This window comes from Nerophis lumbriciformis, linkage group LG10, assembly GCF_033978685.3.
Source record: "Nerophis lumbriciformis linkage group LG10, RoL_Nlum_v2.1, whole genome shotgun sequence".
NCBI lineage: Eukaryota > Metazoa > Chordata > Actinopteri > Syngnathiformes > Syngnathidae > Nerophis > Nerophis lumbriciformis.
In genome coordinates, this window is record NC_084557.2 from 51,779,742 (window position 1) to 51,797,480 (window position 17,739).

At 39.7% G+C, this 17,739-nt stretch overlaps 1 protein-coding gene across 2 annotated transcripts in view; it reads right to left on the reverse strand.

The window, feature by feature from the left end:
• Positions 1-275: 275 nt before the first annotated feature.
• Positions 276-17,739, reverse strand: part of LOC133612220 (mitochondrial 10-formyltetrahydrofolate dehydrogenase-like) — a 144,199-nt gene continuing 126,735 nt past the window's right edge. For both annotated transcript variants that reach the window (XM_072913998.1, XM_072913999.1), the window contains exons 20-23: positions 17,021-17,186; positions 7,914-8,019; positions 7,648-7,847; positions 276-769 (exon numbers count right to left, since the gene is read on the reverse strand). In XM_072913998.1, coding sequence (XP_072770099.1) covers positions 714-769; positions 7,648-7,847; positions 7,914-8,019; positions 17,021-17,186 — 528 coding nt within the window. In that variant the 3' untranslated portion in view covers positions 276-713. The remainder of the gene's footprint in view (positions 770-7,647; positions 7,848-7,913; positions 8,020-17,020; positions 17,187-17,739) is intronic.

The following is a 17,739-nucleotide window of genomic DNA, read 5'->3' on the forward strand; positions in this document are numbered from 1 at the left end:
GTATAGTTGTAAGTAAAAAAAAAAAAAAAGGTCAAAGACAAAGCTATTCGGTTTCTTGTGAGTATATACACTTCACTGCCGATGTGGGGGGGCGCCACCTAAAATCTTGCCTAGGGCGCCAGATTGGTTAGGATGTTGTTGGAGAAGTCTGGGCCTTCCATACTATAGCTTAGCTCCTTCTCAAATTGTGGGGTGAGGAATTTCAATACACAGTACAAAAATGAACTTCCTCTTGAATTGTTTGGACTTTTTACTCTGTTTGGGGAATCACAGACTTGAAATATTACAAATGTTTATTAAACTTAATCTGGAAATGTTTTTAAGTTCAAGCAGAGGGTTGTACAGATACATAAATAAATATGATATTATCATGTTCTCAATCCTGTTTCAATTTTGGGGGCTCATGAAAACAGTTCAGGGGGTGGGGCATAGATGTGTCTCCTCAAAGTGTCATCATTGTTGGACTAGCAGTCAATGATTTATGGCTCATTACTTGTCATTAAGTCCCGCCCATCTGTACTTCATTTGGTGAATAACACTGCCACCATGTGGTGTATCTAATACTGCAGGTGCATGTTCATGAGTAGAAAAGTATGAGAAAATGTCAGTTGATTTGTGTTGTTTTAAAAACAATTAATACAAACATTGCTCATTGGACTCGCTTTGCTTTGATGGCACAAAAATGATCCGGAACTTCCCTTTAAAAAAGACGGTCAATATTCCACAGTCACTGCTTTGGTCTTGAGGTATTCCATGAGCGCATCCTCTCCTATCAATGACAGGCAGACATTTAGTACATCATCACATATACATGACATTTCAATGATGACATCTGTCAAACATACTGTAGTTCAACTCCAGGTATTCTGATGCAATACTGATATTGGGCCGATATCAGCAAAAAAACAAGAATTTGCATCTAAAATCTGTAAAATACACTTTGATACAAACTGTGTGTTTACATGTGTCAAACCTGGACAGCAAGTTAACATCTAAATGTCCTCTATTAAACACACGCCCTTGGTCTTTTCTTGTATTTTAGTCAAGTCATTTACAAAATGTAAACATGGTAGGCTACAGGCGACTAGGAGCTAGCAGCTACACAACAGCTAAGCATGCAATAGCACACAAGCTATCTAATAAGTGCCCTCATTCAAACCAGAGGTCCCCAACCTTTTTTGCACCACGGACCAGTTTAATGTAGGCATTATTTTCACGGGCCCACTTTTCAAGTGTGGCAGATAAATACAGCAAAAATAAATGCATGAAAAATAGAACTCACTACAACGCTGAGTTAGTGGAAGCAAAGAACTTCTTTAATTGCAATGAGATCCCCAGCAGGTTGATGGTACTATATGCCATGGACCATGGATGTTGATGGTACTATATGCCATGGACCATGGATGTTGATGGTACTACAATCGTATATACCATGGACCATGGATGTTGATGGTACTATATATGCCATGGACCATGGATGTTGATGGTACTATATGCCATGGACCATGGATGTTGATGGTACTATATGCCATGGACCATGGATGTTGATGGTACTATAAGCCATGGACCATGGATGTTGATGGTACTATATACCATGGACCATGGATGTTGATGGTACTATATACCATGGAACATGGATGTAGATGGTACTATATACCATGGACCATGGATGTTGATGGTACTATATACCATGGACCATGGATGTTGATGGTACTATATATAATGGACCATGTATGTTGATGGTACTATATACCATGGACCATGGATGTAGATGGTACTATATACCATGGACCATGGATGTAGATGGTACTATATACCATGGACCATGGATGTATATGGTACTATATACCATGGACCATGGATGTTGATGGTACTATATACCATGGACCATGGATGTTGATGGTACTATATACCATATACCATGGACCATGGATGTTGATGGTACTATATACCATATACCATGGACCATGGATGTTGATGGTACTATATACCATAGACCATGGATGTTGATGGTACTATATGCCATGGACCATGGATGTTGATGGTACTATATACCATGGACCATGGATGTAGATGGTACTATATACCATGGACCATGGATGTAGATGGTACTATATACCATGGACCATGGATGTTGATGGTACTATATACCATGGACCATGGATGTAGATGGTACTATATACCATGGACCATGGATGTATATGGTACTATATACCATGGACCATGGATGTTGATGGTACTATATACCATGGACCATGGATGTAGATGGTACTATATACCATGGACCATGGATGTAGATGGTACTATATGCCATGGACCATGGATGTAGATGGTACTATATACCATGGACCATGGATGTAGATGGTACTATATACCATGGACCATGGATGTAGATGGTACTATATACCATGGACCATGGATGTTGATGGTACTATATGCCATGGACCATGGATGTTGATGGTACTATATACCATGGACCATGGATGTAGATGGTACTATATACCATGGACCATGGATGTTGATGGTACTATATGCCATGGACCATGGATGTAGATGGTACTATATACCATGGACCATGGATGTTGATGGTACTATATACCATGGACCATGGATGTTGATGGTACTATATACCATGGACCATGGATGTTGATGGTACTATATACCATGGACCATGGATGTAGATGGTACTATATACCATGGACCATGGATGTAGATGGTACTATATACCATGGACCATGGATGTTGATGGTACTATATGCCATGGACCATGGATGTTGATGGTACTATATATGCCATGGACCATGGATGTTGATGGTACTATATGCCATGGACCATGGATGTTGATGGTACTATATGCCATGGACCATGGATGTTGATGGTACTATATGCCATGGACCATGGATGTTGATGGTACTACAATCGTATATACCATGGACCATGGATGTTGATGGTACTATATATGCCATGGACCATGGATGTTGATGGTACTATATGCCATGGACCATGGATGTTGATGGTACTATATGCCATGGACCATGGATGTTGATGGTACTATAAGCCATGGACCATGGATGTTGATGGTACTATATACCATGGACCATGGATGTTGATGGTACTATATACCATGGAACATGGATGTAGATGGTACTATATACCATGGACCATGGATGTTGATGGTACTATATACCATGGACCATGGATGTTGATGGTACTATATATAATGGACCATGTATGTTGATGGTACTATATACCATGGACCATGGATGTAGATGGTACTATATACCATGGACCATGGATGTAGATGGTACTATATACCATGGACCATGGATGTATATGGTACTATATACCATGGACCATGGATGTTGATGGTACTATATACCATGGACCATGGATGTTGATGGTACTATATACCATATACCATGGACCATGGATGTTGATGGTACTATATACCATATACCATGGACCATGGATGTTGATGGTACTATATACCATAGACCATGGATGTTGATGGTACTATATGCCATGGACCATGGATGTTGATGGTACTATATACCATGGACCATGGATGTAGATGGTACTATATACCATGGACCATGGATGTAGATGGTACTATATACCATGGACCATGGATGTTGATGGTACTATATACCATGGACCATGGATGTAGATGGTACTATATACCATGGACCATGGATGTATATGGTACTATATACCATGGACCATGGATGTTGATGGTACTATATACCATGGACCATGGATGTAGATGGTACTATATACCATGGACCATGGATGTAGATGGTACTATATGCCATGGACCATGGATGTAGATGGTACTATATACCATGGACCATGGATGTAGATGGTACTATATACCATGGACCATGGATGTAGATGGTACTATATACCATGGACCATGGATGTTGATGGTACTATATGCCATGGACCATGGATGTTGATGGTACTATATACCATGGACCATGGATGTAGATGGTACTATATACCATGGACCATGGATGTTGATGGTACTATATGCCATGGACCATGGATGTAGATGGTACTATATACCATGGACCATGGATGTTGATGGTACTATATACCATGGACCATGGATGTTGATGGTACTATATACCATGGACCATGGATGTTGATGGTACTATATACCATGGACCATGGATGTAGATGGTACTATATACCATGGACCATGGATGTAGATGGTACTATATACCATGGACCATGGATGTTGATGGTACTATATGCCATGGACCATGGATGTTGATGGTACTATATATGCCATGGACTATGGATGTTGATGGTACTATATGCCATGGACCATGGATGTTGATGGTACTATATGCCATGGACCATGGATGTTGATGGTACTATATGCCATGGACCATGGATGTTGATGGTACTATATACCATGGACCATGGATGTAGATGGTACTATATACCATGGACCATGGATGTTGATGGTACTATATGCCATGGACCATGGATGTTGATAATACTATATACCATGGACCATGGATGTTGATGGTACTATATGCCATGGACCATGGATGTAGATGGTACTATATACCATGGACCATGTATGTTGATGGTACTATATACCATGGACCATGGATGTAGATGGTACTATATACCATGGACCATGGATGTATATGGTACTATATACCATGGACCATGGATGTTGATGGTACTATATACCATGGACCATGGATGTTGATGGTACTATATACCATGGACCATGGATGTTGATGGTACTATATACCATGGACCATGGATGTAGATGGTACTATATACCATGGACCATGGATGTTGATGGTACTATATACCATGGACCATGGATGTAGATGGTTATTGATTGACAGTTAATTACCATGCACAGAACTTATTGATTGACAGTTGATTACCATGCATAGAACTTATTGATTGACAGTTGATTACCATGCATAGAACTTATTGATTGACAGGCACCGGCCGAAAATGCATAATAAAGAAGGAAAAAAACATATATAAGTCGCACTGGAGTATAAGTCGCAGAATAGACATTTGAAAGGCAATTTAAAATAAATGAAGAATAGTGAACAACAGGCTGAATAAGTGTAGGTTATATGAGGCATAAATAACCAACTGGTATGTTAACGTAACATATTATGGTAAGAGTCATTCAAATAACTATAACATATAGAACATGCTATACGTTTACCAAACAATCTGTCACTCCTAATTGCTAAATCCTGTCATGTCTGTGTAATCATGTTTTGTTTTAGTCATGTTTTGTTTAGTTATTGGACTCTTTAGTTTCTGGCTTTTCACTCCCTTGTCTTGCTTCCATGATTACCCATTAGTTTCACCTGTTCCACGTTGGGACTCATTGTGCACTCTTGTTTGTCACCATAGCAACCCATTAGTTTTCACCTGTCACGTCACGCACCTGTTTTCATTAATCATGTCTGTAGTATTTCAGTTCATTGCTTTTCAGTTTGTCTTGCTGGTGACATACTGTCATGACTTGGTCTTGGGTGTTTGCTTTTCCAGGATGCAACGGAAAGTTGGCTCGGGCGAGACGGGAATGTGAGTACATGAAAGACATGGAAGTCAAATATTTTACAATGTATTTCCATGAGAGCCATATAATATTTTTTTTAACACTGAATACAACTAAATGCGTGCATTTTTAAGTAAGACCAACATTTTAGAGTATAATAAGTCTCTCATTATTTTTAATAACATTGTTATTCTGAAGCTAACCAATAATAAATAAAATACTTCTTACCATTAATGCGACTTCTTGAACAGGTGCGGTAGAAAACGGATGGATGAATGTTTTATATTTTGAACGCTATTTTTAACATTGTGATTAGCAGCGGAATTATTCATTACTTATCCTGTTAAGTAATGTCAGCTAAGATTTATCTGAGAGACAGATGCAGTCATCAAAAGAGCCACATCTGGCTCGAGAGCCATAGGTTCTATTGTATCGTTTTTCATACAATATTTCTTATCTAAAAGTTTATTTTTAAAAAGGCATGTTACATATTAAACTGGTGCTGTTCTACATTGTTTTAGTCATGTTTTGTTTAGTTATTGGACTCTTTAGTCTCTGGCTTTTCACTCCCTTGTCTTGCTTCCATGATTACCCATTAGTTTCACCTGTTCCACGTTGGGACTCATTGTGCACTCTTGTTTGTCACCATAGCAACCCATTAGTTTTCACCTGTCACGTCACGCACCTGTTTTCATTAATCATGTCTGTAGTATTTAAGTTCATTGCTTTTCAGTTTGTCTTGCTGGTGACATACTGTCATGACTTGGTCTTGGGTGTTTGCTTTTCCAGGATGCAACGGAAAGTTGGCTCGGGCGAGACGGGAATGTGAGTACACGAAAGACATGGAAGTCAAATATTTTACAATGTATTTCCATGAGAGCCATATAATATTTTTTTTAACACTGAATACAACTAAATGCGTGCATTTTTAAGTAAGACCAACATTTTAGAGTATAATAAGTCTCTCATTATTTTTAATAACATTGTTATTCTGAAGCTAACCAATAATAAATAAAATACTTCTTACCATTAATGCGACTTCTTGAACAGGTGCGGTAGAAAACGGATGGATGGATTAAAATGCATGAGAATGTTTTATATTTTGAACGCTATTTTTAACATTGTGATTAGCAGCGGAATTATTCATTACTTATCCTGTTAAGTAATGTCAGCTAAGATTTATCTGAGAGACAGATGCAGTCATCAAAAGAGCCACATCTGGCTCGAGAGCCATAGGTTCTATTGTATCGTTTTTCATACAATATTTCTTATCTAAAAGTTTATTTTTAAAAAGGCATGTTACATATTAAACTGGTGCTGTTCTACATTGTTTTAGTCATGTTTTGTTTAGTTATTGGACTCTTTAGTCTCTGGCTTTTCACTCCCTTGTCTTGCTTCCATGATTACCCATTAGTTTCACCTGTTCCACGTTGGGACTCATTGTGCACTCTTGTTTGTCACCATAGCAACCCATTAGTTTTCACCTGTCACGTCACGCACCTGTTTTCATTAATCATGTCTGTAGTATTTAAGTTCATTGCTTTTCAGTTTGTCTTGCTGGTGACATACTGTCATGACTTGGTCTTGGGTGTTTGCTTTTCCAGGATGCAACGGAAAGTTGGCTCGGGCGAGACGGGAATGTGAGTACATGAAAGACAAGGGAGTGAAAAGCCAGAAACTAAAGAGTCCAATAACTAAACAAAACATGACTAAAACAAAACATGATTACACAGACATGACAAATCCCATGAAATCTTATACGTCTAGTCTCTTACGTGAATGAGATCAATAATATTATTTGATATTTTGCGCTAATGTGTGCATCATTTCACACATAAGTCGCTCCTGAGTATAAGTCGCACCCCCGGCCAAACTATGAAAAAAACTGCCACTTATAGTGCGAAAAATACGGTACACACAAAATCCTCATTTAAATAAGGCAGTCTGTGCCACTTTTGCACTTGTTATCAATTGTACATGCAGTCTTAGTAGATCACACGCATCATGCCGACAAATAATACACACAATTGTATAGTTTGCACAGCGCATGGTAATTAGATGTTAGTAGATTGGGCCACTTGTCTGCCACAACTTACCGAGGTCTTTGCCAAAGCCAGACTGCTTGAAGCCTCCAAAAGGTGAAGCCACGTCAGTCTTGTTGTAGGTGTTGATGAAAACGGTTCCAGCCTCCAAGTGTTCACTAACATACATGGCTTTGTTAATGTCTCGGGTGAACACACCTGAAGCCAGACCATACTCCGTGTCATTGGCTCTCTGCAGCACACCGTCCACATCCCTGTGAAGCACGACTCACTCAGATAACAATCCAGCATCAATGGGCTTTGTTATCTGGACTACTTACCCATCTTTAAATTTGGAGACCACCATGATAGGGCCGAAAGACTCCTCTTTAGCCATGAACATGTGGTCCTCCACGTCAGTGAACACAGTCGGCTCCATGAAGAAACCTGTTAGAAAACAAAAAGTTGTATGACTTTATTTATTATCCATCCATCCATCCATCTTCTTCCGCTTATCCGAGGTCGGGTCGCGGGGGCAGCAGCCTAAGCAGGGAAGCCCAGACTTCCCTCTCCCCAGCCACTTCGTCCAGCTCCTCCCGGGGGATCCCGAGGCGTTCCCAGGCCAGCCGGGAGACATAGTCTTCCCAACGTGTCCTGGGTCTTCCTCGTGGCCTCCTACCGGTCGGACATGCCCTAAACACCTCCTTAGGGAGGCGCTCGGGTGGCATCCTGACCAGATGCCCGAACCACCTCATCTGGCTCCTCTCGATGCGGAGGAGCAGCGGCTTTACTTTGAGCTCCCCCCGGATGACAGAGCTTCTCACCCTATCTCTAAGGGAGAGCCCCGCCACCCGGCGGAGGAAACTCATTTCGGCCGCTTGTACCCGTGATCTTGTCCTTTCGGTCATAACCCAAAGCTCATGACCATAGGTGAGGATGGGAACGTAGATCGACCGGTAAATTGAGAGCTTTGCCTTCCGGCTCAGCTCCTTCTTCACCACAACGGATCGATACAGCGTCCGCATTACTGAAGACGCCGCACCGATCCGCCTGTCGATCTCACGATCCACTCTTCCCTCACTCGTGAACAAGACTCCGAGGTACTTGAACTCCTCCACTTGGGGCAAGATCTCCTCCCCAACCCGGAGATGGCACTCCACCCTTTTCCGGGCGAGAACCATGGACTCGGACTTGGAGGTGCTGATTTATTTATTATCAGTTAACATTTTAAAAGCAAACACATTCCAGTATTCTTAGCCCCCTTCTTGCTTTGAATTGCAAATCCCCCCAGACATTCTTATTGTGGCGTGCAGTGTCAGTAAACCAGTGCCGGCCCAAGCCTCCATGGGGCCCTAAGCAAAATTTGATTTTGGGGCCCTCTATTTCTGCCAATAATATTGATTGTTGATCATTCACACACCTACTATAAACTCATTGCGGCTCTGGCAGTGTTGTTTACATTATCCTATTGTCAGCCTGGCATGTCTTTACAAATGACATGTCATTTATAAAGATATGGGGGTGGCCCAGTTAAGAACATAAATAATACCAATGAATGAACGAATGATGTCCAGAGTGCCACATATGGTTCCTAATCTTAAAATGTAGAAAACATTCAGCTACAAGAGTGGCCTGGGGTTGAACAGTCCAAGTGATAAAGCTTTGTATTTACAGTAAAAGTGTCATCTTGTTAAGGTTTGCAGGGGAGGTGACGGCAACAGACACTAGATGGCAGTAATGTTCAATGATTTATTATATATAGTAATATATACAGTGCCGGCCCAAGCCTCCATGGGGCCCTAAGCAAAATTTGATTTTGGGGCCCTCTATTTCTGCCAATAATATATAAATAATATATAAACTCATTGCGGCTCTGGCAGTGTTGTTTACATGATCCTATTGTCAGCCTGGCATGTCTTTACAAATGACATGTCATTTATAAAGATATGGGGGTGGCCCAGTTAAGAACATAAATAATACCAATGAATGAACGAATGATGTCCAGAGTGCCACATATGGTTCCTAGTCTTAAAATGTAGAAAATATTCAGCTACAAGAGTGGCCTGGGGTTGAACAGTCCAAGTGATAAAGCTTTGTATTTACAGTAAAAGAGTCATCTTGTCTCATCAGTCTTGTACATATTAGTCTTTAATTACTAGTTTACATTTTTAGTTAATTGTTCATATTTAATGTTTACTTTGTACAAAGAGAGCGCAGTCTACTGAAGTTAAATTCATCAATAGTTTTCCCCTTTGAAAGACGCAAGGCAAAATCCTTCCATTTCACCATGTTGCTACAATGATCTTCACTGTTTTCAGGCTGTTTCAGCAGTGCACCTATGTCGACCCAATCCCGCTGTCCCTCGGCTGACAGTTTTAAGGACTTTTTGGAAAATAATTTGCAGCAAAAGCAATAGACTGCATCTTTACTTCTTGAATAAGTCAGCCAGCTACGCTTGACTTTTTCCCCATTGACTAGCTGTCTGTAGGTATAATGATAATGAAAACTTGGGCCATCATGCCGTTTGGGGAATGAAAAGTTCTCCTTAATAGACAGTGGTCCTCTGATCACCTGCTCAGTCCTGTCTGAATCTGAGAGGAAAGATATGGCGTCACATTAGTGCCAAAAATCCAAGCGCATAAAAACTGTTATCGCGCGCTGATTCTCCACTTTGTGCGCGCGCGACACCCTTTTGCACGCGCGTGGTGTCTTTTTGCGCGCGTGTGGTGTCTTTTTGCGCGCGCGCGGTGCCTTTCTGCGCGCGCGCCGTCTCGGTCTGTGCGCTCTCTGTGTACTCCTGGCATCTCTCCTCGCGCTGTCATTTTTTTTTTGGCACTTTGGGGGCAGGTATGCTTAGACAGCCCCTCCTTTCTGATTGGCTCTGAGCATTTTTCATATGACCAATCATTCTCCAGCGTAGCAACGTTGTAGCCATCTTACCTCGGACAGCTAGCCTCAATCATTACATTGATGTCAAAGCAAGTTATGGTAATTTAATTAGTACATGTACCAATTAAATTACCATAACTTGCTCGATTTTCGACCAATTTACAAACGGTTTGCCTTGTTACAAATCTTATTACATGTAGATATGACATAGGATGCTGCACCTGTTGAAATTACCTCTTTCGCTATAAAAAAAAAATGACTTAATTGTGCAACATAGTTGTGTAGGGTCAGTGTTAGTCAGTTCTCTGATTATTTTAAACTGTTTCAGAATACATTATTAAAAGGCTATTTTTAACATTTTAAAAACAAAATTCAAAGATTATTTCATTAATTTTATGGCTGAATCAAAAGAAATTCCATAAATTAGAAAACAAATGTTCAAGAAGAAGTGAAAACTTTGCGCCTATAACAATCTTGATACATATTGACGATGACCCGCCCTGCTATACTTCTGATTGGCTCTGAGCATTTCGCCTGACCAATCAGAAAGAAGGGGCCGTCTAAGCATACCCGCCCCCAAAGTGCCAAAACGAAACATGCCAGCGCACAGACCGAGACGGCGCGCGCGCAAAAAGGCACCACACGCGCGCAAAAGGGTGTCGCGCGCACGCGCACGAAGTGGAGAATCAGCGCGCGATAACAGTTTTTATGCGCTCGGATTTTTGGCACTAATGTGACGCCATAGCAGGCGGCAAACGTCACAGGTGCAGCAGAGGCAGCTTTACATTTAAAGAGAGGCAGGAAGAATCACTAAGCCTAGATCAGCAGCAGCACTCTGTTGACCTAAAATTGTGTTTTTGTACAATAATATATCTTTGATCATTTAGAAATCATCAGTCAGACTCGTACATGCAAAAAATTAAAAATAAGATTTTTTTGTTAATTGCTTTTGGGAGCCCCCTGGTGGCCGCGGGGCCCTAAGCAAGCGCTTAGTACGCTTATGCCTTGGGCCGGCTCTGCAGTAAACAATTGAAGTGCGATTGACTCCCACTCCTGGACGTCTGCTTAGGAAAATGTGCATATTTTAATTGCGGACTATAAGCCGCTACTTTTTTCCTGCGGCTTATAAAACGGTGTGGAAAATTTATGGATTTTTCTCCTCTGAAAGCCATGATGCAAAAAGTAAAACAAAACAAAACAAGCAAAACACTGAATATGTGTTTTACTGTTTGTGCTACGGCGCCATCTTTTGAACAATTAGGCTCACTAGTACTGCATTGCCATTCTGTTTGGACTACAGCGTTCAAGTACGATTGCCATTCGGGTCTTCTGGCCGTCCATAGCGTTTCTACTCGTACGGATTCTTTATTAATCTCTGCAAGCAATGTTTGCAACTTTTACAATATAACTAAAACAATTCTTACTTACTCAACCGTCCATGTGGGAAGTCTGTAGGAATGTTTTCATGCGTATTGTTACGTGCTATCGTACGAAATTCTGATAAATCAGTCCTTTTTTGTTTTTCGATATCTCTTTATGAAAAGAAAATTGAAATACCAAAAAATACACTGACCATAAACGATTCATTGAGGCAGAAAAAAAAATAATTTTTGCAAAGAAGTAATACTGTAGAATTAGCTTTAACTTACAGTGTGTATGAAGCGCTTGCTGATGGCATCATGGCAGTAAAAATAAAATGTGTCCTCTTCAATTTCTCCCAGGTATACACATATTACCATGTGGAACATGTCAAAGTCACACATTTTTGTTTTGGTGGTGAGAAATCCAACTTCCTCATCTCAAAAGGAAAAGCATGTGGTTGGCTCTCCTTTGTAACTACCTTCGACAAATGTCATGTCTGTGTAATCATGTTTTGTTCTAAGTCATGTTTTGTTTAGTTTCTGGCTTTTCACTCCCTTGTCTTGTTTGCATGATTACCCATTAGTTTCACCTGTTCCACGTTTGGACTCATTGTGCACTCTTGTTTGTCACCATAGCAACCATTAGTTTTCACCTGTCACGTCACGCACCTGTTTCACGTTTTGAGTCACGCACCTGCTTTCACTAATCATGTCCATAGTATTTAAGTTCATTCATTTTCTGTTGTTCGTCCTGACGACCTCAACACATTTATGCTCTGTTCATGCCTGATACTTCTTTTCATGTCAATTCCTCAAGCAACGACTTTTGTCCAAGCCAAGTAAGTTTTTGTTCCATATTTATAGTCTTTTTGGTTTCATAGTTTGTTCTCCGCCATTGTGCGTGTTTTTTGTTTGATCCTTTTTTTGTATTTATAGTTAATAAATAAATCATGTACCTTAATTCCCGTCTCGCCCGAGCCAACTTTCCGTTGCATCCTGGAAAAGCACACACCCCGGACCAAGTCCTGACAACAAACCCCGTTTCCATATGAGTTGGGAAATTGTGTTAGATGTAAATATAAACGGAATACAATGATTTGCAAATCCTTTTCAACCCATATTCAGTTGAATATGCTACAAAAACAACATATTTGATGTTCAAACTCATAAACATTTTTTTTTTTTGCAAATAATCATTAACTTTAGAATTCGATGCCAGCAACACGTGACAAAGAAGTTGGGAAAGGTGGCAATAAATACTGATAAAGTTGAGGAATGCTCATCAAACACTTATTTGGAACATCCCACAGGTGTGCAGGCTAATTGGGAACAGGTGGGTGCCATGATTGGTACAAAAACAGCTTCCCAGAAATTGCTCAGTCTTTCACAAGAAAGGATGGGGCGAGGTACACCCCTTTGTCCGCAACTGCGTGAGCAAATAGTCAAACAGTTTAAGAACAACATTTCTCAAAGTGCAAGAAATTTAGGAATTTCAACATCTACGCTCCATAATATCATCAAAAGGTTCAGAGAATCTGGAGAAATCACTCCACGTAAGCGGCATGGCCGGAAACCAACATTGAATGGCCGTGACCTTCCATCCCTCAGACGGCACTGTATCAAAAACCCACATCAATCTCTAAAGGATATCACCACATGGGCTCAGGAACACTTCAGAAAACCACAGTCACTAAATACAGTTGGTCGCTACATCTGTAAGTGCAAGTTAAAGCTCTACTATGCAAAGCCAAAGCCATTTATCAACAACATCCAGAAACTTATCTGGGCCCGAGATCATCTAAGATGGACTCATGCAAAGTGGAAAAGTGTTCTGTGGTCTGACGAGTCCACATTTCAAATTGTTTTTGGAAATATTCAACATCGTGTCATCCGGACCAAAGGGGAAGCAAACCATCCAGACTGTTATCGACGCAAAGCCAGCATGTGTCATGGTATGGGGGTGCATTAGTGCCCAAGACATGGGTAACTTACACATCTGTGAAGGCACCATTAATGCTGAAAGGTACATACAGGTTTTGAAACAACATATGCCGTCATCTAAGCGGCGTCTTTTTCATGGACGCCCCTGCTTATTTCAGCAAGACAATGCCAAGTCACATTCAGCACGTGTTACAACAGCGTGGCTTCGTAAAAAAAGAGTGCGGGTACTTTCCTGGCCCGCCTGCAGTCCAGACCTGTCTCCCATCGAAAATGTGTGGCGCAATATGAAGCGTAAAATACGACAGCAGAGACCCCGGACTGTTGAACGACTGAAGCTCTACATAAAACAAGAATGGGAAAGAATTCCACTTTCAAAGCTTCAACAATTAGTTTCCTCAGTTCCCAATCGTTTACTGAGTGTTGTTAAAAGAAAAGGCCATGTAACACAGTGGTGAACATGCCCTTTCCCAACTACTTTGGCACATGTTGTAGCCATGAAATTCTAAGTTAATTATTATTTGCAAAAAAAAATTAAGTTTATGAGTTTGAACATCAAATATGTTGTCTTTGTAGTGCATTCAATTGAATATGGGTTGAAAAGGATTTGCAAATCATTGTATTCCGTTTATATTTACATCCAACTCATATGGAAACGGGGTTTGTATGATTGGAAATATTCCCAACTTGTCCCACACATTTACAAATGATAGTAACTACCATTGGATTTCGTTTCTGTCAACAGTTTCGTCTCATTTTTATTTGTGAACTAAAATGTCAGTTAATTGTGTTATCGTCTTAGTCAATGAGCGTTTGTTTTGATTAGTTACAGTATTGTCTTATTTCTACCGGTCGGGAACCTTTTTGGCTTAGAGAGCCATGGAAGTCAAATATTTTACAATGTATTTCCATGAGAGCCATATAATATTTTTTTTAACACTGAATACAACTAAATGCGTGCATTTTTAAGTAAGACCAACATTTTAGAGTATAATAAGTCTCTCATTATTTTTAATAACATTGTTATTCTGAAGCTAACCAATAATAAATAAAATACTTCTTACCATTAATGCGACTTCTTGAACAGGTGCGGTAGAAAACGGATGGATGGATTAAAATGCATGAGAATGTTTTATATTTTGAACGCTATTTTTAACATTGTGATTAGCAGCGGAATTATTCATTACTTATCCTGTTAAATAATGTCAGCTAAGATTTATCTGAGAGGCAGATGCAGTCATCAAAAGAGCCACATCTGGCTCGAGAGCCATAGGTTCTATTGTATCGTTTTTCATACAATATTTCTTATCTAAAAGTTTATTTTTAAAAAGGCATGTTACATATTAAACTGGTGCTGTTCTACATTGTTTTAGTCATGTTTTGTTTAGTTATTGGACTCTTTAGTCTCTGGCTTTTCACTCCCTTGTCTTGTTTCCATGATTACCCATTAGTTTCACCTGTTCCACGTTGGGACTCATTGTGCACTCTTGTTTGTCACCATAGCAACCCATTAGTTTTCACCTGTCACGTCACGCACCTGTTTTCATTAATCATGTCTGTAGTATTTAAGTTCATTGCTTTTCAGTTTGTCTTGCTGGTGACATGCTGTCATGACTTGGTCTTGGGTGTTTGCTTTTCCAGGATGCAACGGAAAGTTGGCTCGGGCGAGACGGGAATGTGAGTACATGAAAGACATGGAAGTCAAATATTTTACAATGTATTTCCATGAGAGCCATATAATATTTTTTTTAACACTGAACACGACTAAATGCGTGCATTTTTAAGTAAGACCAACATTTTAGAGTATAATAAGTCTCTCATTATTTTTAATAACATTGTTATTCTGAAGCTAACCAATAATAAATAAAATACTTCTTACCATTAATGCGACTTCTTGAACAGGTGCGGTAGAAAACGGATGGATGGATTAAAATGCATGAGAATGTTTTATATTTTGAACGCTATTTTTAACATTGTGATTAGCAGCGGAATTATTCATTACTTATCCTGTTAAGTAATGTCAGCTAAGATTTATCTGAGAGACAGATGCAGTCATCAAAAGAGCCACATCTGGCTCGAGAGCCATAGGTTCTATTGTATCGTTTTTCATACAATATTTCTTATCTAAAAGTTTATTTTTAAAAAGGCATGTTACATATTAAACTGGTGCTGTTCTACATTGTTTTAGTCATGTTTTGTTTAGTTATTGGACTCTTTAGTCTCTGGCTTTTCACTCCCTTGTCTTGTTTCCATGATTACCCATTAGTTTCACCTGTTCCACGCTGGGACTCATTGTGCACTCTTGTTTGTCACCATAGCAACCCATTAGTTTTCACCTGTCACGTCACGCACCTGTTTTCATTAATCATGTCTGTAGTATTTAAGTTCATTACTTTTCAGTTTGTCTTGCTGGTGACATACTGTCATGACTTGGTCTTGGGTGTTTGCTTTTCCAGGATGCAACGGAAAGTTGGCTCGGGCGAGACGGGAATGTGAGTACATGAAAGACATGGAAGTCAAATATTTTACAATGTATTTCCATGAGAGCCATATAATATTTTTTTTAACACTGAATACAACTAAATGCGTGCATTTTTAAGTAAGACCAACATTTTAGAGTATAATAAGTCTCTCATTATTTTTAATAACATTGTTATTCTGAAGCTAACCAACAATAAATAAAATACTTCTTACCATTAATGCGACTTCTTGAACAGGTGCGGTAGAAAACGGATGGATGGATTACAATGCATGAGAATGTTTTATATTTTGAACGCTATTTTTAACATTGTGATTAGCAGCGGAATTATTCATTACTTATCCTGTTAAGTAATGTCAGCTAAGATTTATCTGAGAGACAGATGCAGTCATCAAAAGAGCCACATCTGGCTCGAGAGCCATAGGTTCTATTGTATCGTTTTTCATACAATATTTCTTATCTAAAAGTTTATTTTTAAAAAGGCATGTTACATATTAAACTGGTGCTGTTCTACATTGATTTGAATTCATTTCGATGCACAATACAAGTTGTTCATGGTAAAAGCTGCGTCACAGAACCAATTACCGCGGTAACACTGTACAGGTGAATAATCCTTTTGTTGACTTTTAATCACGACAAATGCTTCCTTAGAATAACAACAAATAGGAAGCATTCTCAATTTCCTTGAAAAGTGAATTATGAAAGTCAGATTAAAGATATTTTTTTAGCAAATGATGAAGCAGACTAATTGGATGGTTAAGGGTATTTTTTTGTGTTTTACCTGGTCGGTCAACCTGTTTGCCTCCATACACCAATGTGGCTCCTTCTTTGACTCCAACCTCACAGTACTCCAGCAGCTTGTCCAAATGGGCTTTGTGGTTCTGAGGACCATGATCTGTAGATAGATCCAATGGGTCTCCGATCTTCATCTTCTTTATTTCCGCTACCTTAGAGTTTAGAAACACAAACAATGCAGCTTTTCTTAATTGTTTTTTATTTTGGAGGTTCCGTGATGATTGCTGAATGAATATAGTCTACCTGTGTGTACATTGATCTAATCTTATCAGTGGTGGGCCCTCAGGGCCAGCAAGGCCTTCTCTGCTGGCCTAACATGACCACAAATCATCATCATAATTAAAGATTAAAGTAATTTTTAATTTACTTTCCCTAAATATGTCAAAGTATTCATATTCTCTTCATGTAATATTATGCTCTTTCCAGTGCTGTTGTTTTTAGGTTAGAGTTTGTATCCAATCAGAATTCAGCTAGTTTATGTTGCCATGCTGTACCAAATCTGCCTGGGGCCTTCAGAATACAAACATTCAGGCATCTGTGCACCGTAAGTGAACGGACACATACAGTTGATAGACTGTTGCAATAACCAATCAGACCACAGGCCTTCTAGCTGGCTTTATGCTGTGATTGGATACTCACTTGGGAGTCCCAAATGAGTATCCAGTCACAAGTTGCGAAAACAGGAAGTGGCACCGGAGCCGTACG